General features: G+C 45.7%; 2 protein-coding genes across 3 annotated transcripts; one reads left to right on the top strand and one right to left on the bottom strand.

The window, feature by feature from the left end:
• Positions 1-562: 562 nt before the first annotated feature.
• Positions 563-6,978, bottom strand: ZNF26 (zinc finger protein 26). Its single transcript, XM_070399954.1, has 4 exons — positions 5,693-6,978; positions 5,447-5,573; positions 5,103-5,198; positions 563-3,191 (listed from the first exon to the last, which is right to left on the bottom strand). The coding sequence occupies exons 2-4, from the start codon at positions 5,544-5,546 to the stop codon at positions 1,837-1,839; spliced, it is 1,551 nt and encodes a 516-aa protein (XP_070256055.1). The 5' UTR covers positions 5,547-5,573; positions 5,693-6,978; the 3' UTR covers positions 563-1,836.
• Positions 6,979-8,551: 1,573 nt separating this feature from the next.
• Positions 8,552-20,014, top strand: ZNF605 (zinc finger protein 605). 2 transcript variants are annotated; one of them, XM_070399950.1, is made up of 6 exons: positions 8,552-8,700; positions 9,516-9,593; positions 10,541-10,670; positions 14,396-14,516; positions 14,734-14,826; positions 16,187-20,014. In XM_070399950.1, exons 3-6 carry the CDS (start codon positions 10,656-10,658, stop codon positions 17,842-17,844), a joined length of 1,887 nt encoding a protein of 628 aa, XP_070256051.1. In that variant the 5' UTR covers positions 8,552-8,700; positions 9,516-9,593; positions 10,541-10,655; the 3' UTR covers positions 17,845-20,014. The 2 variants fall into 2 exon arrangements, with proteins under 2 accessions (XP_070256051.1, XP_070256050.1); XM_070399949.1 differs by having other exon boundaries at positions 16,055-20,014.
• The last annotated feature ends 1,022 nt before the right edge of the window (positions 20,015-21,036 follow it).

Here is a 21,036-nt window from a genome sequence, read left to right as displayed (position 1 = left end):
TGACATAAGGGATTAATGAACATTTGAAATGGATGACTTTTTTAATTCAGCAATTGTATATATTAGCCTCCACTATCTGAACCCTACAGCTATGAGTAAGCAATTATTTCATTAATGTCACAAGAGTTGCTTTGAGGTGAGAGTTCAGGGCTTCAGGTCTGTCACTGTTTAAGAGCTGATATGACCAGAAGTATCCATCTCATCTCCTGTCCCATATTTCCTCATAAATTTAAAGTTCTTCTATGGAAATAGCTCCTCAGAGTTCCCAGAATCTTATCAAGGGCCACAAACTTTTTGGTGTACGCAAACAATAACACCATTTCATATTATGGGATAAAAAGTTTCCATCTTGGATTGTAAACAAGAATAGGAAAGATTTTCTCATTTTAGGAAAAAATCTAAACCACATACCCCACTTTTCTCTAACATTTTGTTATCTATACACTACTCTGGAGCAACAATTTATCAACTAAAGCCCTACAGTTATAAGAAAGATAAACTCATTCTCCTTAACTTTAACTGAAAAAATATTTTTTTATTAAAAAGATATGAGGAAGCACCCATAAAGCCAGAAAACCAGGTTAAAAAAGGGACAGTATTCAGTTAGTCTAGGATATCAATACCGCAGGAACCGATGATCTGAATAGAATTCTGGGAGAAGAACATAGGAGTTCCCACATTTCCTTTATGGTTCATGTGAGATTGAATTAAATTAAAAATCCTGGAAAAGAGGCTACTATTATCCAATAATGGGAATAATGCCTCCCTGTCACTAGAGGAAAAGACACCACAAGGATGCACACACAGAGGTACTTCTGCAGAGAAAACTACAGGGGAATGGACACCGAGCTGCTAAAATATACTCGACGTTCATTACAATGCGTTCTCTTCAGCAGCCCCATGATTATTGCCAGACCCACTTACGCAGACTCCTGAATAAGCGAACTCATTTGGAGTGAGAACCGTACCTTTTCATTTATTAAAAGCAACATTATATTAGCTATATTGCTAAGAAATAGAGACAATACTGATAGTTATTTAACATGAAGAATACTGGGGGATGTTATTCCACAAACTATTAAGTATAACAAGTTACATTGAAAATAAAAGAACAAAATTTTAAAAAATGCTGTTGAGGCCCTGGCCAGCATGGCTGCTGGTTGGGCGTTGTCTTGTGCACTGAAAGGTTGCTGGCACATGCCCGCGTTGTGGGCTCAATCCCTGCTAAGGAACATGTAGGAGGCGCTGATCAATGTCTTTCTCTCTCCCTTCATCTTTCTAAAGTCAATAAAAATAGTTTTAAAAATGCTATTCAGTGCTGTTCATGAAAGTCACCCTAAATATTCCTTAACCTACAGAATATGTCCCTTATCTTTACATTTTATTTACATATTAAAATAAAAACCTTTATACTCCACCATGTAAAAGTCTACCATTTATAATTATTTTCTTCACTCTAAAACATAGCTTCAAATTTGGAATGTGACTCTCCATTTAACACATTTTCTATGAGAAAATGCTTTCCCAATTTAATAAATTTATAAAGTGTTCTCAATATGAATTCTTAAAATTACATCTTCATAATGATGCCAGCACATTTGATATAGTTCCTGCTCAATTTCTTCAGTTATTCTCTTCTATCAAGTTTGTATATGACTTATTTCTAAAATCTTTTAAACAGTCATTACAAATATGATAGGTTTCTCTCCTATATGACTTATTTGATAAGAGTGAATTTTTAGGACTGCCTGCTTATATATTGTCTATATTATCATCTGAAGTCTCCTAAGGACCAAGTTTTATTAGAATGTTTCTAACATCTGCTTCATTCTAATTTCACTTGTGAGTTTTTCTATGTATACGGAGCCCTGAATTCCAACAGAAGGATTTCCCGCACTCAGAGCATTTCCATGGTTTCTCTCCTGTATGAACTCTTTGATGCTCACTGAGAGATGACTTCTGAGTGAAGGCTTTCCCACACTCACTGCATTTGAAAGGCTTCTCTCCTGAGTGAGTTTTCTGGTGTATCTGGAGTGATGCCTTCCTAGGATAGGCTTTCTCACATTCACTGCATTCATAGGGCTTCTCTGTTGAGTGAGTTCTTTGGTGTATAATGAGCTGTGACTTCCCACAAAAGGCTCTCTCACAGAAACTACATTCATAGGGCCTCTCTCCTGTGTGTGTTCTCCTGTGTATAACGAGGTATGATTTGCTGCTGAAAGCCTTCCCACAGTCACTGCATCCATAGGGTTTCTCTCCTGCATGAGCTCTCAGATGTGCAGTGAGTTGTTCCTTCCTCCCGAAGGCCTTCCCACACTCGCTGCATTGATAAGGATTATTTCCTGTGTGAATTCCCTGATGTACAGTGAGCTGTGTCTTCGTATTGAAGGCTTTCCCACAGTCACTGCATTGATAGGGTTTCTCTCCTGTATGTGTTCTGATGTGAACGAGGAGGTATGACTTACTCCTAAAGGCTTTCCCACATTCGTTGCATTTATGGGGTTTCACTCCGGTGTGAGTTCTCTGGTGTACAACAAATGGTGACTTCAAACTAAAGGCTTTCCCGCATTCCCTGCATTCATAGGGCTTCACTCCGGTGTGAGTTCTCTGGTGTAAAAGAAGCTGTGACTTCCAGCTATAGGCTTTCCCACAGTCACTGCAGCCATAAGGTTTCCCTCCTGTGTGGATTTCCTGATGGACAATGAGCTGTGACCTGAAAGAGAAGACTTTGCCACATTCACTACACGAGTAGGGCTTTTCTCCTGTATGAACTCTCTGGTGAGCGTTAAGGTTTGACTTGGCACTGAAGGCTCTTTCACACTTGGTGCATTCATAAGGTCTCTCCCCTGTATGAATTCTGAGGTGAACAATGAGCTGGGATTTACAACGAAAAGCTTTCCCACATTCACCGCATACACAGTTTTTTTCTGTACTGTGAGCTCTTGGATGCTTAAGAAAATATGATTGTTCATATCCATGAAACTTATCAGGATTCTTTCTCAGATAGTTTCTGGTTAAACCTGACCTTTGTGTCAAACTTTTTTTCCCAAGTGTGTTATACTTATGGAGTCTTTGTCTTGAAGAAGCCTGGGTTTTGCTCAGATGAAGTTTTCCAAATGTGTTACAAGCATAGTTTCTCTCAACACTTTCAAGCTCATCTTGATTCTTCTGGTAACATTCTTTCCAATCTTCTAGAAAGAAAAATATTTTTCAATCATAACATGAACTTAATATAGAATGAAAGTTTTAGAACTGCCATGTAGTGAGTCTTTTCCTCTGGTTCTGGCCTCTGACACTGGTTCAAAGAAATATTGGCCAAGTGCACCTGCGCCAGAGATCTAAGCATGGGGGTGAAGGGAACCGAATCAAACCAAACCAAGTCCCATGGTGGAAATGGGTAGCAAATTAGCAGTGACAAAGGGGATGAGAAAGGGGAGATAATTGGAACACTGGTCCCTGACATCATCAAGCTTCTGAATTAAGCTACTGTGGAGTTATTGCCCTATGGCAGACAACTGGTCATTTGAGACTATAAATCCTTATTGTTTACTTTGGTTGAAGCAGAGGTTTAAGATACTTGTTTATATTCTCAGACTAGTGATAGGATGCTTATGCACATAAACCTAGCAGCAACAGCTAAGGGGAATATTTGAGTTCTCAAATACAGCTAAGATGCTGAGTTATCCAAGTATGAGAGAATACAGATCTAGGCAGCCAAGGAGACTCAGAGGTTGAGCGTTGACATATGAACCAGTTGGTCACAGATGGATTCCCAGTCAGGGTATATGCCCGGGTTGCAAGCTCGATCCCCGATCAGGCAGAAGGCAGCTGATCAATGATTCTTTCTCATCATTAATGTTTCCATCTCTCTCTCCCTCTCCATCCTCTAATCTGGGTGACAATTGAGAAGACAGGAGACAGTAAAGATGTTCCAAAGGGTTAAATGCCAACAGAAACAAAAGCAGTACCTAGATTAGCAAAGGAGACCAGGGTGCCCAAGGGGAGCCCCAGAGCAAGGATATAAGACTAAAAGTGCAAGAACAATAATCATAACAACAGGAAAACTGAGGGAGAACAGTGATTTCAGAAGAAATTACTCCCCACTTCCGACACTGAGAATGAAGAGTGGAAAGTACAGGGGAGCACTCTTGCAAGCACATCAGACCTGGGAACAGACTACAGAAGAAAAAGAAGATGAAAAGATCAATTTTGATGTTATAACACTGAGAGAGAAAAAAGCTTAACATTTCAGAATGGAAGAGCCTTTCAATAGTTATAGGAGTAAACAGCCAAATTTGGGAAATAAACCCCTTTGGATAACTCAAAAGGAAAAAGGGGCCATGGAATTATTATTAAGGTGATCAAATCAGTGAAAAATACAGTGGAGACCAGGTTAGGCTTCAGAATTCTAAGAGAAGTGCCTGCCAGGCCAGAGTGGCTCAGTTGGTTGAGTGTCGTCATGTGCACAGAAAGGTTGCTGGTTCAATTCTCAGGGCATGTATGGAAGGCAGTTGATCAATGTTTTTCTCTCACATTGATGTTTCTCTCTCTCTCTCTTTCTCTCCCTTACTCTAAGTATGTCCTCAAGTGAGAATTTAAAAAGAAAAGAAAAAAAGTGACAAGAAAGAAACAGTTATAACTTCAAAGTGATCAGTGAGAAGAGAGAAGAAGGCAATAAAATCTCCGAAGACAGTGAAGGCAAGAGAAGGAAGTAAAAGACTGTGGGGAAAGTCTAAGGGATTCAACTGTGACCGCAAAGGAGAAAAAACACGTTAGGGAAGTGGAGGCATGAGTGACACCAAGTGAGAGGCCTGGAAGCCTGAGACGGTCCATGACCATGGGAAGGAAGGCAGAGAAAGAAGGTGCCAGAAGGAAGAAAACGAACCCAGAAAACAATACTTGAGTGTACAAAAGGAGAGCACGTCTACCTCGCAGAGCCAGAGGTCTGAAGCCCAAACATGGGCAGAATGACAACCATTTCCTTACCTGAGGACTAGCAGGACCCCCGGCCCCACCGCCCCATGGTTCAGGGACTTTAGACAAAAGTGTCTACACCCAGTGCGCCCCCACACCTCCTGTCTTCCTGGCTCCCATGCACCCACCTGGACAGCTCTGATGAGAAATTTTGGCATTTCCTATCCATGGCTCTTCTCCTTGCTCCAACTTGAAGATTAAATCAGGTTTGGTACCATGATACCCTGTTAATGGAAAATCACAACGGACGTGGGCTAGGGATTGAGACGTCAGGAGCTACCACATGACACTGCTCATTTGTACTTGGGAAAAGTTTACAATTGGGAGGTGTTAGCCAAACAGGGATGAACACATGACCCTAAAGTTCATGCCCATGGTTATCAAGTACTTCAGAGGCCCCAGGGTAAATCAACAAAGGAAGAGGGATGGCAACTTATGACTCAGAGTCTATTAACAGAGAAGCTGTACTTACCTATACACACCAGGTTGCGATAGTTTTCCAGTATCACATCCCTGTACAGGTACTTCTGCGCAGAATCCAGTAACTGCCATTCTTCCCAGGTGAAGTCCATAGCTATATCCTTGAATGACAACGATTCCTGTAATAACACATACCCCATTCAATCAGATGCAGTCATCCTAGGTGACACAGGAGTAACAGTTTTACACACATTTCATAGTTAAATACATAAATGTTACAATAAATATGGCACTTTACCTTGAAAAAGACCTGATGTCCGGGTGTCAGAGGGGCTGCAGCTTATTGAAAAGTGGTGGAGCCCTAGCTGGTGTGGCTCAGTGGATAGAGCGTCGGACTGCGGACTGAAGGGTCCCAGGTTCGATTCTGGTCAAGGACACATGCCCGGGTTGCGGGCTCAATCCCCAGTTGGGGGCGTGCAGGAGGCAGCCGGTCAATGATTCTCTCTCATCATTGATATTTCTCTCTCTCTCTCCCCCTCCCTTCCTCTTGGAAATCAATTTAAAAAAATATTTTTTAAAAAGTGGTGGAAAGAAGTTGTCTAAAATCAGAAAGCTCCCACTGTTCGCTAAGATATCCACGATGTTGAAGCAAATTCACATTTTAAATCAAACATGAGCCCTAGCCAGTGTTGCTGAGTTGACTGAGCGTCATCCTGTGACGAAAAAGTGACCAGTTTGGTTCCTAGTCAGGGTTTCCGTGCAGGAGGCAGCCGATCCATGTATGTATATCTATATATATCTCTCTCTCCAATTAAAAAAAATTAAATAAAAAATAAAGCAACTGAAATAGTACCAAAGGTATAGCAACTCCAAAAGGTAATGGTCTCAGACTATATTTACAAGTCAGTCCTATCACTGACCCAAGGAACAGCAAATTCCCCTCACATCTGACATGATGCAGAGCCAGGGAATGATGGGTACAGCGCAGCATCGTACAAATTTGCATAATCCCACAGACAACGCCAGGCAAGAACAGCACAAACTGTTATCTAATCTCATTTATTATTAACTCCGGTCAATATTCCCAGAGAAAAATACTAGGACAGTAAACGGAATCCTATACATACACACATAGTAAACTGAGACAAGGAAGTTTATCCAAAAAAATTAGACAGTCCACTGTATTAAATACTCTTTTCTCAAATTACAGGGAGGAAAACAAACACCTTCTCCAAACTCTCTTGTCCTCCACGGCCCTCCTTCCCTGTCCCTGCGCTGAGTCCTCCCCCAGACCCCTCCCGGGGCTCTGCTCAGTCACATCGGGGCTAACGCGGTGGCAGGCGCCTTCCATCTGTTTATTTCCAGTTGAGAATTCCCACCGGCTACAGCCCGACCCAGGCAGCGCCTATTCAACACCCACAAACCACACGGTGCCTGGACGCGGCTCCCAACAGGGCTCCCCGGCGGGAACACCCTCGGCGCTGCCCTGGCCCGGTCTGGTCGGTGGGGTTGGGCAAGTTTGAGAGCATCATCTTCCGGCTCCACTCAGTTCAGCCACGTGGGTCCAGGCGGCCCACGCACCCTCCCTCCCTCCAAACCTGCTTCGTTCTGCTTTGCACCCCAAATCCTCCCCCCACCCATTAGCCTGCCTCTGTGCCCGGTGTTCACTCGATGACCTCCCGCCCCCCCAGACCACAGCTCCTCGGAAACAGGAACCCTGCATAACCGAGCTCTGCACCGCCAGCCCCAGCCCCGGGACCCTCACTGCCCTCGGAGGTCAGGCTCCGCAACCGGCAGTAAGTGTAACTGCGGAAGGCGAGGCCCGGACTCAAATGCCAGAAGACAACGGTTCCGGAGGTCCAGAGCCGGGGGGGGGGGGGGGGGGGGGGGGGTGGGTCTGGGGCAGCCCGTGAGCCCAGGCCCTGGAGGGGGCCGTGCAGGGGTGACCGTGTCCGCGCCCAGCGCCGTCAGCTCTGAAAAGGAGAAAGTCCCGACTCACCCCACACGCAGCTGCCCGGGTCTTGGCCATCCCGCGCGGTTCCGTGCAGGCTGCGGGGGAGGCACCGAACCGTGAGGGCCTCGCTGCTGCTTCCACCCGCGCCCCCCGCCAGGAGGGACCTCGCGCCCCCACAGAGTGAGGTTCCGGGGCTGAGTACCCCGCGGGCAGGCGACCTCCGAGCCTGGACAGAGGAACCGGAGAGGTGAGTCCGTACCGTTCCGCGGCCCTCATGCGGGAGGAGAGGCCGGGCTGGATCCGTCCACGACGGGACCGACCGTGGAGGGCTCCGCTGGACCAGAGCCTGGTCAGCAATGGCCGGATCCACCGCCACAGACACTCAGAACGCCCCCGGCCCGCTGGTGAACACTGACAACAAGCCTGAGGCAGCACCGCCGGCGCCCCTACCGACTACGGCCGCGGGGCGGCGCACGCGGAAGTACGTCATGCGTCCAAGAGCCGGGCGGGAAGGCCGGGATGAAAACTACATCTCCCAGAATCCTCTGCGGAGCGTCCGACTAACTGGACCGGCTTCCCGAAGGCCGGAAGGTACAGAGGTTTGGAACCTAACAACCTAACGGGTAAGGCAGGCAGCGGGCGGGCCTCCGCGAGAGTCCGGGCCGTCAGTCCAGGGCAGCCCTAGGCCCCTGTTTCCGCACAGCCACGCAGCCCCGGCAGAAGGCTGGCATCGCTGGAGCGGCAGGCGTGCTCAGGTCTGGATGTCAAAGCAAGATAGAGTTAGACCACAAGGCATAGCAGAGAGGAGCACTGTGAGGCTGCAGGCTGCAGTTCCCAGGGTTATAAAACAGTTCTGATGATCAGCGCACCAAGCAATACAGTTACCAACTTCATAAAGGGGAAAGTACAGTAGGCGAAGAGAGAAATAGAGGTTCACCCATAATAGGAGATGTTAACATACTTCTCTCGGTCCGACACAGAGCAAGCGACCCACTCTCATAACAATGCAATGAAACCACGCACTCTGGCAGCTACCAAGGGGCTTCAAACCCCCAACCTGTCAATCCTGCAAGCCGGTCGCAGAGCCCTCTGGGAAGTGTAGTTCTGAAGCGAGCGGAATTCCGGGAAATGTAGTTCTGCGCAGACACTTCCGCCTTCGGGAGGTGTCAGGCGGGTGCTGCAGCCTCCAGGGGGAGGCTTTGTGGCGCGGAGACGGGACCGGGAGGTTGGGCCTGGGGCGGCCCCCGTGACCGCCCAGTCCCTCGGCCACCGTGGCGCGCGCACGAACGGCCCCGGAGCCGGTGCTGGGCAGGCCCGGAGAACGGCCCTGCGGCGCGGCGGTTCCCGTCCGGGTGGGTGGGGACCGCGGGGCTGCGGGAAGGGAGGGAGCGGGGTGCGGCGCGTTAGGGGCCGGGTCTGTAGGAGTGGGTGCGGGGCGGCGAGAGTGTGTGGCCAGGCGGAGACGTTGGGCCCAACTGGGGCCCGCCTGCGGCGGCGGGTGAGGGGCTGGGAGGAGGCAGGGAGCGGTGACTCGGGGGCGTTTGAGGATAAAGCGGTGAATGCAGTCACCTGAGATCGGCGGGGGGCGAGGTGGGGGGCCACCGCAGGGAAGGAACCGGCTGGCGGTGCCGCGGGTGGATCTCCGGGAGCGGCTCGGGGGCGTCCGTAGACGGGGTGGCAGTGGTGGCGGCTCCGAGGCAGCAGCGGGTGCGGGAGAGGCCCTGCCTGGACCGAGCAGCTTGGGAAGAGGCGCTTTCCGTTCGCTGGTTGCTGTCGGCTCTCCCAGGGCGTCGCCAGGAGAGACCCGCGCAAGCCCCACGCCCTTCGCACTGGGCTGAAGAGTCCCGCTTCCCGGGCAGAGCCTGGCGTCGGCTCACACCCGGTGTCACCTTCTCCCCTCTTTGCGGCCGATGAGCGGACACTGCCGTCCACCCCCCTCTGTGCCCATTCACATCCACGGGGACATGGGACGCACCTTCCCGCTTCCTTTAGTCAAACGGGGCCTCCGCGGTGTGACAGCCTCTCCTTGCTCCGCTCATTTGCTGGAAGGAGGCCCACTGTTGGGTCTGCCTGTGGCAGGTTTGCTAGGAAAGGCGGAATCTGTCCCCTGCATCCGAGTCTACCAGGTCCCGAGCTTACTGGACATTCCCTTCCGGTGTGTTCTTAGGAAGGAAATATCCCCGTGCCAGGAGGTCCTTCTCTGTCCCGGGTCTGGCTGGATGTCAGTGAAGACAGTGAAGAAAGTGTAAGTGTTTTTATGCATCAAAATGATATTTTTGTTTATCATGCTTCTTTTAAATCTTGGTTTGTCTTAATAATTCCATCTAAGGCAGTGGTTCTCAACCTTCCTAATACCCTTTAATACAGTTCTCATGTTGTGGTGACCCCCAACCATAAAATTATTTTCGTTGCTACTTCATAACTGTAATGTTGCTACTGTTATGAATCGTAATGTAAATATCTGATATGCAGGATGTATTTAGGCGACCCCTGTGAAAGGGTCGTTCGACCCCCAAACGGGTCGCAACCCACAGGTTGAGAACCGCTGAAAGGTGATATGTGTTATGCAGTTTGTGATCTTTCAAAAGTGTTAAAAATACTGGTTGCATCCAGTTAATCTGGTTGGCATGTTAGGGAAATAATTAAAATTATCACCTGCCAACCCAGAAAACGTCTCCAAAAAAGTAGAAGAGAAAGAAAAGTTCTATTATTGAATAACAGTTAAACCAGAATGCAATGAGCATTGCAAGCATTGAACTGCATTTTACACTGTGGCACCTATGCAAGTAAATTTGATTTAAGTGCCCCCAGGAAATGTTGCTGCAGAAGGAGAGAGCCAAGATTGTATGTTCAGGCTTTGCTGAGGTCTCTGCAGAGAGTTCTGGGGTGTGTGTGTGTGTGTGTGTGTGTGTGTGTGTGTGTGTGAGATGGGGAAGGGGGTGAGGGATGGGAGTGGTCCAGGTTTGTTTGGTTGAACCAGGCGAGTGGCTTCCATCTGGCATTTCCAGGTGGGAGCCAGGGCTGCAAAGGGCAGGGCCAGGCTCAGCTGAGACCTGCCGGTGGCTCACATTCCGTCCTGCTTCTGATTTGAGTGCAGCAAACACTTGTCTGAGATCCCAGTGAGAGAGAACTGGGATTTAGGTTCCCAAATTAATTGCACCATTTAAAATAAAATTCCCACTGCATCTCCAGGCCATGGCCCTCAGGAACAAGATGCCTCAGGTGAGGTAAGGAAGGAGAGGCAGTTTCCAGAGCGTCAAGACAGAGAGAAGGCCCAGACCAGCAGAATTCCCCAAAGCAGCAGAAAATGATCATGCCGCAGGTGAGTTACGTGTTTATTCTCCAGAAGTTTTTCCTGTGGGTGTGATGGGCTTAGAGGAATCTTTACAAGCAACAGGACAGGTATAACATATATTTAGATCCTAACCATAGAAAACAGTATAAACTTGGAAAGGATGCTGTTATGCAAAGAGCTGATGTTCAAGAAGGCCTCAGTATATTGCTTGCTGGTTCCAAAGAAATAACCCAGAGGTCTGGCTGTGAAAGACATGAGTTTATTAGGACTTATGAGCATACCGGTGAAGTCTCTGCAACACAGGCTTTTTCAGTACAGGGTTATGCACAGTACAGAAAACAAAGCAAACAGGATAATAAGTCCTGCAGGCAGGATGGACCTGCTTGCGTGCAAGCTGTGTGAGATCAAAACGCCAGCTGTTAAAATCCAGGCTCACATCCGAGAGGTTTCTTTCTGGTTGTTCCTTGACTGGGGAGCTGGCAGGCTCTCCCAGGGTCCTGCAATGCACTTACCAACGGCCCTCATTGCATTTCCCCGGGGGGAGGGCCCACATACCACACGGATGTCAAGGAAGCACAAGTGGGTGTGGAATCAAACCGAAGTCTTCCAGTTGGAACACAGATGTACAAGAAATGGGTCCTTCACGGTTAGAGATGAGCTGCAGGCTTTCTTCAGCACTTCCCAGAAGCCGGGCAGACAAGGCAGCAGGAACAGCTACAAAAGGCAAAGCCCTTCCCGGGTAGGAGCAAGCGTTTCCTGAGGATTCCACGTGGAGGAAACTCGTCGACAGCCGTTCATGTCGCTGACATGAGCGCATTTATTAGGAGGGATTCTTAGGAGGCCCCTAGTTGCGAGCGAAGGGTGTGAATCGGGAGGGTGCAGAACACAGGCATTTAGAGGACGGCAGCAGTGGGCCTGTAGGACACGCTGCTCGTCTCCTACGCTTAGGAAAGAACCTGAATCACGGGCAGAAGTGGTCATTAGAAAACCTTCAGGTGGCCCCATCATAATCGCTCGGTTGGAAACGTTTTTGCTTCTGTTGGCAAAAGCTGGGCACAAGGGTGTCTGCCTTCAGCCCTGTTCCCTCAATTTCTTGACTCAAGAAACAGACTGTCATGTCCCTTAGCTTTTCAAAGCCACTCCTACCCACTGAGCTAACTTCCCTCTTTCTCTTTCCCTCCCTTCATTCCTTTCTTTTAAAAATTCTGTTTAAACTAGTATGCAGTTACACTGGCTTTTCTCCTTTCTTCTTTTTTTTAAATACATTTTTATTGATTTCAGAGAGGAAGGGAGAGGGAGAGAGAGATAGAAACATCATGAGAGATAATCATTGATTGTCTGCCTCCTGCATGCGCCCCCCCCCCCCCCCCCCCCCCCCGCCCAGGGATCAAGCCCACAACCCAGGCATGTGCCCCGACTGGGAATCGAACTGTAACCTCCTGGTTCATAGGTCGGCTCTCAACATCAGCCACACCAGTCAGACTCCTCTTTCTTGATGTAGTTGTGTCAGGAGCTCAGCTGAGCTGAGGGAGCCCAGCTACCAGTATCAGAGTAGCCAGTTAAAGCAACGGCCAAACCTTAGCCTGTATCACTCAGTGGTTAGAGCATCAGCCCTCGGATTAGATTCTGGTCAAGGGCATGTACCTTGGTTGCAGGCTTGATGTCCAGACCTGGTTGGGACGTGTGCGGAAGGTAACCAGTCAATGTGTCTCACATCGATGTTTCTCTCTCTCGTCTCTCCCCCTCCCTTTCACTCTCTCTAAAAATCAATAAAAGAAATATCCTCAAAGAGGATAAACAAACAAGCAAATAAAAATAAAGTAACAGCCAAAGTGAAAGTAACTGAGCTTCTAATCGTATACTGCGATGGTGCAGCCAGAACCTAACTGAGAAGGCACCTGCCCCCCATCCGTTCCCTGCAGCACACAGGTGGAGGCTCAGGTGGGTCAGCGCAGACCTGGGGTTGCCCCTTTCCTCCCGGAGCCTGGAACAAGCTCCAGCAGTTTTGTGGTCTGGGGTCAGGAGGAGAGTGAGCTGAAAGGGCTGGGAGTAGGAAAGTACTGGGCACTGAGTCAGAATGGAGAGAAGTTTCCCTTCTCCCTTGAACTGTGACCTCCTAGTTCATAGGTCGACATTCAAACCATTGAGCCACACCAGCTGGGTTAAACACTCATTGTCAAACCCAAGTCACACAGGTTTTCTCCTGTTTTATCCCTAGAAGCTGTCTTGTTTTAGGTTTTACCTTTAGGTCTGTGATCCATTTAGAGTTAATTTTTAAATACAGCATGAGGTATGTGTTGAGGTTTATTCTTTTGTTTATGGGGATACAGTGGTTTTAGCACCGTTTATTGAAAACACTTTCTCTGTGGAAATGCTTTGGTACCTTTGCCAAAAATCTATTGAAAATAATTAGGTGTATGCTCCACAGTTTAATTAAAAGGATGATCATCCCAGCATTATTAATAATAGCAAAACAACAAAAAACCCCACCTAGAAATAAACTAAATATCCAACAAAAAAATGAATTGAGCATATTTGTAGGTGTCCATCTCTAGGCTCTCTATTCTGTTCCATTCGTCCGTGCATGTACTCGTTCACAATACTACCTTGTCCTAACTACTGTGGCTTCATAGGAAGTCTTGAAATCAGGCCATGTGCGTCCTGCACCATTTTCTTTTTCCAAGTCCTTTTTGCTGCACTAGTTCCTTTGCCTTTTGTCCCAATGCCCTGTATATCCATGTTTCATGGCCTCTCTAACACCTTACTACCTGTGACCCCAAAAGACAAGATATCTGAGAAGACGATTTTTTTTTCTTACTCATCTTTCTATTTCTGGCACCTGTTACAGTTCTGGGAACCGTACGTGCTCAGTATCTGTGTTCTAGACGACATCTACAGAGCTAGCCAGCTGTTCCTACCTGGGAGCAGAGGCAACCCCGGGAAGGAGAGTGTTTCAGTGACTGAGACAGGGTACTGTCATTTAGCAGGTAGCGGCCGGGCTTGCTGAAGGGCTCCCACTGTGTGGGGCAGTTGCACTCAGCTAAGAATTGTTCCCAAGTACCAGTGGCACCTTCTTTGAGAAACATAGCACTTATTTAAAGACAACCTATTTCAGTTTCTTATTTAGTGGGTAGATGAATGAGTTCATAATGATAGATATTTTAATAATATTTTTGTCTCTCTCTCAGGGTGTAATGCAAGATTAGGATATTATATTAGTTGACCATTGCTGTGTAACAAATTACCTCCAAACCTTATTGGCTGAAAACACAGGATTTTATCTCACAGTTTCTGTGGGTTAGGAATCTGCCAGCTGCTTACCCGTTGGGTTCTGCAGTCAAGATGTTGAGAAGGGCTGTGGTCCTCTGCAGGTGCAATGGGGGATGGTCCCCTTTCAAGCTCACTCGCGTGGGTGTGAGCAGGCCTCAGCCTCATGGGCTTCAGCACGGAGTGCCTCTCAGCATGGCAGCTGGACTCCCCCAGAGAGCCAGAGAGGGTTTCCCAGACGGAAGTGCATTCTTCTGTAAGCCGGTCTGGGAGGTGACGTTCTGTCACTTCGGGCCTGTTCTATTCAGCGGCAGTGTGTCAGTACGCCCAGCCCGTATTCAGGAGGGCAGTGTTACCCAGATGCATGAATACCAGGAGTTAGAGGTCAGTGGGGCCCACTGAGGGACTGCCTACCTCTATGGAGAAGAAAGCCTGCATTCTAGATGAGAATCACTTCCGCTTTAACAGGGATTCTGCTTTTCTAGATATCATTTGAGGATGTGGCTGTGGATTTCACATTGGAGGAGTGGCAGCTACTGAATCCCATCCAAAAGAACTTGTACAGAGACGTGATGTTGGAGAACTATAGCAATCTAGTGTTCTTGGGTAAGAACATTCTTATGTAATACAGTGTGTGCCCAATAATGGCGGGGCCTCTAAGATTTTATTGATTTTGGGATTAAGTTACAGATGTCAATGATTCTTTGATTTCTATACCCAACTGAAAGATTTTTATTCACTTGCTTTATTTTGTAGCCTTTGTAGTAAAATATTCTTCCCATTTAAGAGTCCCTTAGCTCAAGCAACTGTGTCCAACTAATAGGTCATGAAATTATCAAACCTGATGCAGTTTGGAAGCTGGAGCAAGAAGAGTCCTGGAAAATAAATGAAGAAATTCTAAATCACAACTTCTCAGGTGAGAGATAATCCAGTGTATGGCATATGGTGAAGGTTACATCTCAGGTTTTTTGTTTTTTTTAAAATATATTTTATTGATTTTTTACAGACAGGAAGGGAGAGAGAGAGTTAGAAACATCGATGAGAGAGAAACATTGATCAGTTGCCTCCTGCACATCTCCTACTGGGGATGTGCCCGCAACCCAGGTACATGCCCTTGACTGGAATCGAACCTGGGACCTTTCAGTCCGCAGGCCACGCTCTATCCACTGAGCCAAACCGGTTTCGGCACATCTCAGGTTTTTGAGGAAAGTTTGCTACTCTTGAAATGTTATGTATAAACCTGTTTAAAGTCCTTAGGTCTTTAGAGTTGACTCAGAACTGTTGACATAGTTCTGCATGACTTTTAACGTGCCCCTAGATCCTGGTCTCCACGTCAGGATGTGTCCTCTGTGGGTGGAGTTGATGATGAAATGCACCTATCTTACCCACATTCAGAGCCAGTCATTTCGTCTCTTGCTTCCATGGATAAGGCTCTTCCAGCCTCCTCATTCTCCATTTCTTTCTCTCCTGCACCAGAGGCAGGTTTCTCTCTTCCTTTTTAGGAATTTGTAGTTTTTCCTCATTTTAGGTGACATTGATTACATTTGAGTTTCCTTTATAATTTTTCTTTTCTCACACGGGAGGGTTGTGGGTTCCAATTCCTGATAAAGGGCATGTACTTGGGTTGCAGGTTTGATCCCTGACCCTAGTCGCAGGGTGTGTGGGAGGCAACCACATCAATATTTCTCTCTCTCTCTCTCTCTCTCTCTCTCTCTGCCTTTCTCCCTCCCTCCCTCCCTCCCTCCCCACGCCCACCCCCCTCATTCCCTCCCTTTCACTTTCTCTAAAAATAAAATGGGGAAAAATATTGTCAGGTAAGGATTAACAAAACAAAAAAAAAATGTTTTTAACTACTCCAGTATTTGATTAGAAGTTGCTTGTCCTTTTTATCTCATGATCACTGTTCCTTGAGTATATGTCATATTTTCTTATTTAACAGTTTGTGTTTATATAAACATTTGTAATTTTTAAAGTCTGTTTTCATTTTTGTTAAAAATTTTAATGCCTAGTAAGTAGACAATGTATTTGGGAGATTTTGTTTGTTTGTTTTTGGACTGGGATCCTAGGCTCCATTTCAGAAGTTTTAATTAATAAACACAATCATTGGGGGATTTACAAAGTATGGTTCATTTTTTCATTTTTAGAAGAACTCTGGCTAGATAATAATCTCAAAATGTGGCACCACAATAATCAAGACAAGCTTAAAAATATGGAGAAAGGCCATCAATATGTTTTGGGGAAAATATTTCATTCAAGCATTAACTTTGTTCATTTAGGAATGAGACTCCATAAATGTGGCACAAGTGAAAAAAGTTTGAATCATCCTTTTGATTTTCTTATTCAAAAAAATAACCGTGGAAGAAAGAAACTTGATCTCAATAAGAAATTGTTATTCTATATCAAAACTGACAGAACCTTTGGTGGAATAAAATACTGTGATTGCAATAAATGTAGAAAGGCCTGCAACCAAGAGTCATGGCTCATTACAAACCATAAAACACACAGAGGAGTCTATTTATGCATGGAATGTGGTAAAGTTTTTAACAAGAGGTCACAGCTTATTATACATCACAGAACTCATACGGGAGAGAAGCCCTATGGATGCAGTGAATGTGGGAAAGCCTTCTCACAAAAGTCACTGCTCACTATTCATCAAAGGACTCATTCAGGAGAGAAACCATATGGATGTGGTGAATGTCCAAAAGCTTTCAGTAGGAAGTCACTGCTCATTTTACATCAAAGAACTCATACAGGAGAGAAGCCCTATGGATGCAGCGAGTGTGGAAAAGCCTTCAGCAGGAAGTCACAGCTTAAAAGACATCAAATAACCCATACAATAGAGAAACCCTATGGCTGTAGTGACTGCGGGAAGTCTTTCTCCCAGAAATTAAAGCTCATTACACATCAGAGAACGCATACAGGAGAGAAACCCTATAAATGTAGTGACTGTGGCAAAGCCTTCTTTTGGAAGTCACAGCTCATTACTCATCAAAGGACTCACACAGGAAAGAAACCTTATGCATGTAGTGAATGTAAAAAAGCCTTCAGCAGGAACTCACTCCTTATCAGGCACCAGAGGATTCACACAGGAGAGAAGCCCTATGAATGCAGTGAATGTGGTGAAGCCTTCATCAGAAAACCACAGCTTATCAGACATCAAATCACTCACACAGGAGAGAAGAACTGTCAGTGTAGCGACTGTGGAGAAGCCTTCTTTAAGAAGTCGGAGTTAATAAGACATCAAAAACTTCACTTAGGAGACAGACCCTATGGATGTGTTGAATGTGGTAAAACCTTCTTCGGGAAGTCACAGCTTCTTACACATCAGAGAACTCACACTGGAGAGAAACCTTTCGAATGCAATGAATGTGGGAAAGCCTTCACCCAAAAGTCAAGCCTGATATCCCATCAGAGAACTCATACAGGCGAGAAACCCTATGAATGCAGTGAGTGTGGGAAAACCTTCAGTGAGAAGTCAAGTCTCATTCATCATCAGAGAACCCATACTGGGGAAAAGCCCTTTGAATGTAGTGAATGTAGGAAAGCTTTTGCCTGGAAGCCACAGCTTCTTCGGCATCAAAGAATCCATACAGGGGAGAAACCCTATGCATGCAATGAATGTGGGAAAGCCTTTGTTCAGAAAGTACAACTCATTAAACATCAGAGAAATCATACAGGAGAGAAATCTTATGGATGCAGTGATTGTGCAAAAGCTTTCTTTGAGAAGGCACAGCTAATTATACATCAGAGAATTCATACAGGAGAGAGGCCCTATAAATGTGGAGAATGTGGAAAATCTTTCACTAGAAAGTCACACCTTATGAGGCATCAGAGAATTCACACAGGTGATAAATACTATGGGTGCAACGAATGCGGGACTACCTTCAAGAGGAAGTCACAGCTCATGATCCATCAGAAGAATCATGTAATATAGAAACCACATGAGAGCAGTGAGTATGGAAAGGCTGCTAGCAGATGTCATGTCTCTTACTGCTTCTGAGGATACACACACAGGACAGAAACCCTGTCATTGCAGTGACTATTGGGAAAAAAATTTTATTGGAAAGGCATGAGTCACTAAAAAGAATTCAGAGAGATTTTTTTAAAAGTAGACAATATAAGAAAGCCTGTTCCCAGAAGACACAAATTATTACACATCAGTGGCTCATCTATCAATAACAGAAACTTTTGGACAAAAGTGAAAGCTTGTTAAATATTTAGAAGACCTAAATAGGTCATAACAAGTGAGAGGAAGTTTTCACTCAGGGTAACATACTTACTAGAGAATGTGTACATACAGGAAATACTGAGTATTAGAGATTTCATAGGCAGAAGTAGTCCTAATAGTTGGAAGAACTTTATAAGCATCATACTATTAAAATAATTCAGCAACAAAGTAGTTTGTTGTATACAAATTATAAGAGACGGTCATTTTTAAATGATAGATATGTTTTAAGTGTGAGGACATCTGCTTTCTGCAGTGGTGGCAGATCAAGGACCAAATTAACTCTCTGGCCTTAAACAGCTAAAAACTGGTGTTAGACATGTGACAAGCAGAGGTTTGTCATCGCTGGCAGAAAGTGGACAAAGTGGTGGCAGTTTCCAGGCTGCAGTTCAGGGAAGGGAACAAGCATAGTCCTGCCACGTTGAATAGAGTTGCAGGATTGGCGTTTGGGGAGGCCATGGCAATAGCATTTGCAAGGAAAGCACTGGAGGGGAAGGAGCCTCCCAGGGAGAGGACTGGAGAAATGGACACGTCGTCAAGTGGGCTGGAAAGCAGGAGGCTGAGCAGTTCCTAGAACTCAGTGCAGGGCTGACAACAGTTCCCACCGGCCACAGTGGAAACAACTTTTAACACATGGGCTTCAGGTAGAATTCCCGGAAGACGTTGCCTTAGTAGTGTGGTAATTAACCCTAGATTAAAAGCTACTTTGGACTCACAATGTCTGGCATGCAAAAAGGCAGGAAACTGTGACTTGTAACCGGTAGAAAAATAATCAGTAGAGACATAGAAAAGACTGTGGTTAGAAGTGGTTAGAATTAGTAGACATGGATGTTGATATAGCTATTATAAAGCAGAGGAAAACATGAATTTGATGAAACTTGAAGTGGAAGATATATTTTTAAAAGCCAGATGGGGCTTCATAGGGTGAGAATTTCTTAAAATTAAAAAAAAATGTGGGTGGAATTAAGAACAGATTAGACATCGAAGAAGAAAATAATGAACCTGAATAGTAAGAATAAAAACTATCCAAATGAGGTACATAGAGAAAAAAGAGGGAAGGGAATGGGGGTCCACTACAGTGGTATGAAATACATATAATTGGAGTTTCAGAAAGGAAGAGAGAAGAGGCAAAAGAAAGTATTTGAATAAGTAGTGGCTGAAAAATTTCCACACATGCTGAAAAGTATAACTCCACATATTTAAGAAGCTCAAAGAACACAAAACAGAAGAAACAAAATCATGCCAATGGACATTCATGTCAACTTGATGAAAACCAGTAAGAACCTCAGTAAAGCAACTGAAGAAAAAAAGACAAAGAATGACAGCACACTTCTGACTAAAGACAGTGGGGAACCATTTGTAAATTACTGAAAGAGGATAAAAAACCTGCAACCTAGAGTTTACCCATCAAAAGCATCTTTCAAAAATGAAAGCAAAAAGATGTTTCAGGAAAACAAAAGGAGAATTCATCACTGTACACCTGCCTTCAGGAAACATTAAAGTTGTTTTGGGGCAGCAGGGAAATAACATTAAGTGGAAATTTGGATCTCCAGGATGAAAGGAAGTGTTCTAGAAATGGCGAATATATGGGTAAATATAAAAGCTATTTTCCTCATTTAAAAACAGTAATAGTCCTGCTTACAGCAAAGCAATGACAATGTGTTTTGCGTTATGATCTACTTAGAAGTAAAGTGTATGACCACAATAGTGCGTAAGTATGAACCTTTAAAAATAGTTGAATAGACTGTATCATCGGAGTCAGAAACCCGATTCCTCTGGGCGCAGGATGGCTTGTGTTTGTAGCAGCTGCACAGAATATGCATGGTGGCGTTTCAGTGATGGTTTCTCTGTAGCAGTGCTGTGTGATCTATGTATGATAATAAAGTGGTTTCCACCATCAGGATTCTCTCTGCCCCCTTACTTGCCATATAGTGGCGGGAAAGGCCATTTTGGGTCATGAGTGAGTTCCATACATTTATCCTATTGTGAATAGTGTTTGTATGAAGCAGACTGTGCCAAGCGGTGTCGGAGATCTGGGACCAGCTGTGCTCTCCGTATGAGAATGTGGTAAATAGCTAAAACAAAGGTCAGGCTGCTGTTCCTGCTGAGGCACAATCTCTGTTAGCTGCTGATGCTTGCTCCCACTGACAGCACATCTGGGGGTCGGGGCTACACCGCCTCAGACCTGTTGCTGACACTTGTCTCGGTGCTGTATTTGACAAGAAAACCTCTGTGCCTATGTTTACTGAGTACAGTTTGATAAATCGATACAAGTGAGTGTGATCAATAGGAACAATAAACTCTGGCTTCCATTCCAGCTCTGTTTCCCAAACCTAATCTGAACTCACACCAGTTCCCAAAACATTATGATCAGCTACACCTAAAACATCAAGTGAAAAGCACATCTCAATTCAGTTGTTGGCTGTGTTGAGTTAATGAGCCACCTAGTCCTTCGCTCACCTGGTTGGGGTCTGGTGTCTGCACAGATGGAAAAGGGCTGCTTTTTTGCAAACTAAACATGGGTGGAGGGGACCCCTAATCCTCTGAGGCTTAACAGAGTAGAAAACTCATAGCTTAGCCATTCCAAGAACATAGTTTCCAAGAAAAGTAGAGAGGAGACACAGTGTGTTAAGGTTTACCCACATCTGCCCTGTGCTTCTGAAGAGGAGGGTCTGGTAGGACTGTAGGCAGCTGAAAGTTGGAAACGCCAACAATGTCACCAAACCAAATCCTTGTTACACAGATTGGCAATGTCTTGCCAAAGATCCCATAGTGGCCGTGCCAGGCCTGGTTCCACATCCTCCCGTCCATGGCTCTGCCCAAGGGACACACCGGTACCCTTGGCTTCCTTTCCTGTCTTACTGCCTCCCACCACCACCAGTTAGGCCCCTGCTTGGACTA

This window comes from Myotis yumanensis, unplaced genomic scaffold (assembly GCF_028538775.1).
Source record: "Myotis yumanensis isolate MYYU_CA2020_CCGP unplaced genomic scaffold, mMyoYum1.0.hap1 SCAF_19, whole genome shotgun sequence".
NCBI classification, from domain to species: Eukaryota; Metazoa; Chordata; class Mammalia; order Chiroptera; family Vespertilionidae; genus Myotis; species Myotis yumanensis.
Note: the sequence above shows the minus strand (reverse complement) of the source record. Positions and strands in the feature narration are given on the sequence as shown.

Excerpts from the sequence above, each read along its gene's own strand:
- ZNF605 (XM_070399949.1), top strand. Across the intron at positions 14,517-14,733 it reads TAGCAATCTAGTGTTCTTGG|GTCATGAAATTATCAAACCT; the intron begins GTAAGAACATTC and ends TCCAACTAATAG. Across the intron at positions 14,827-16,054 it reads TCTAAATCACAACTTCTCAG|AAGAACTCTGGCTAGATAAT; the intron begins GTGAGAGATAAT and ends TTTCATTTTTAG.
- ZNF26 (XM_070399954.1), bottom strand. The coding sequence starts at position 5,546 with ATGGACTTCACCTGGGAAGAATGGCAGTTACTGGATTCTGCGCAGAAG. Across the intron at positions 5,199-5,446 it reads TCGCAACCTGGTGTGTATAG|GGTATCATGGTACCAAACCT; the intron begins GTAAGTACAGCT and ends TTCCATTAACAG. Across the intron at positions 3,192-5,102 it reads TTCTCATCAGAGCTGTCCAG|AAGATTGGAAAGAATGTTAC; the intron begins GTGGGTGCATGG and ends TTTTCTTTCTAG.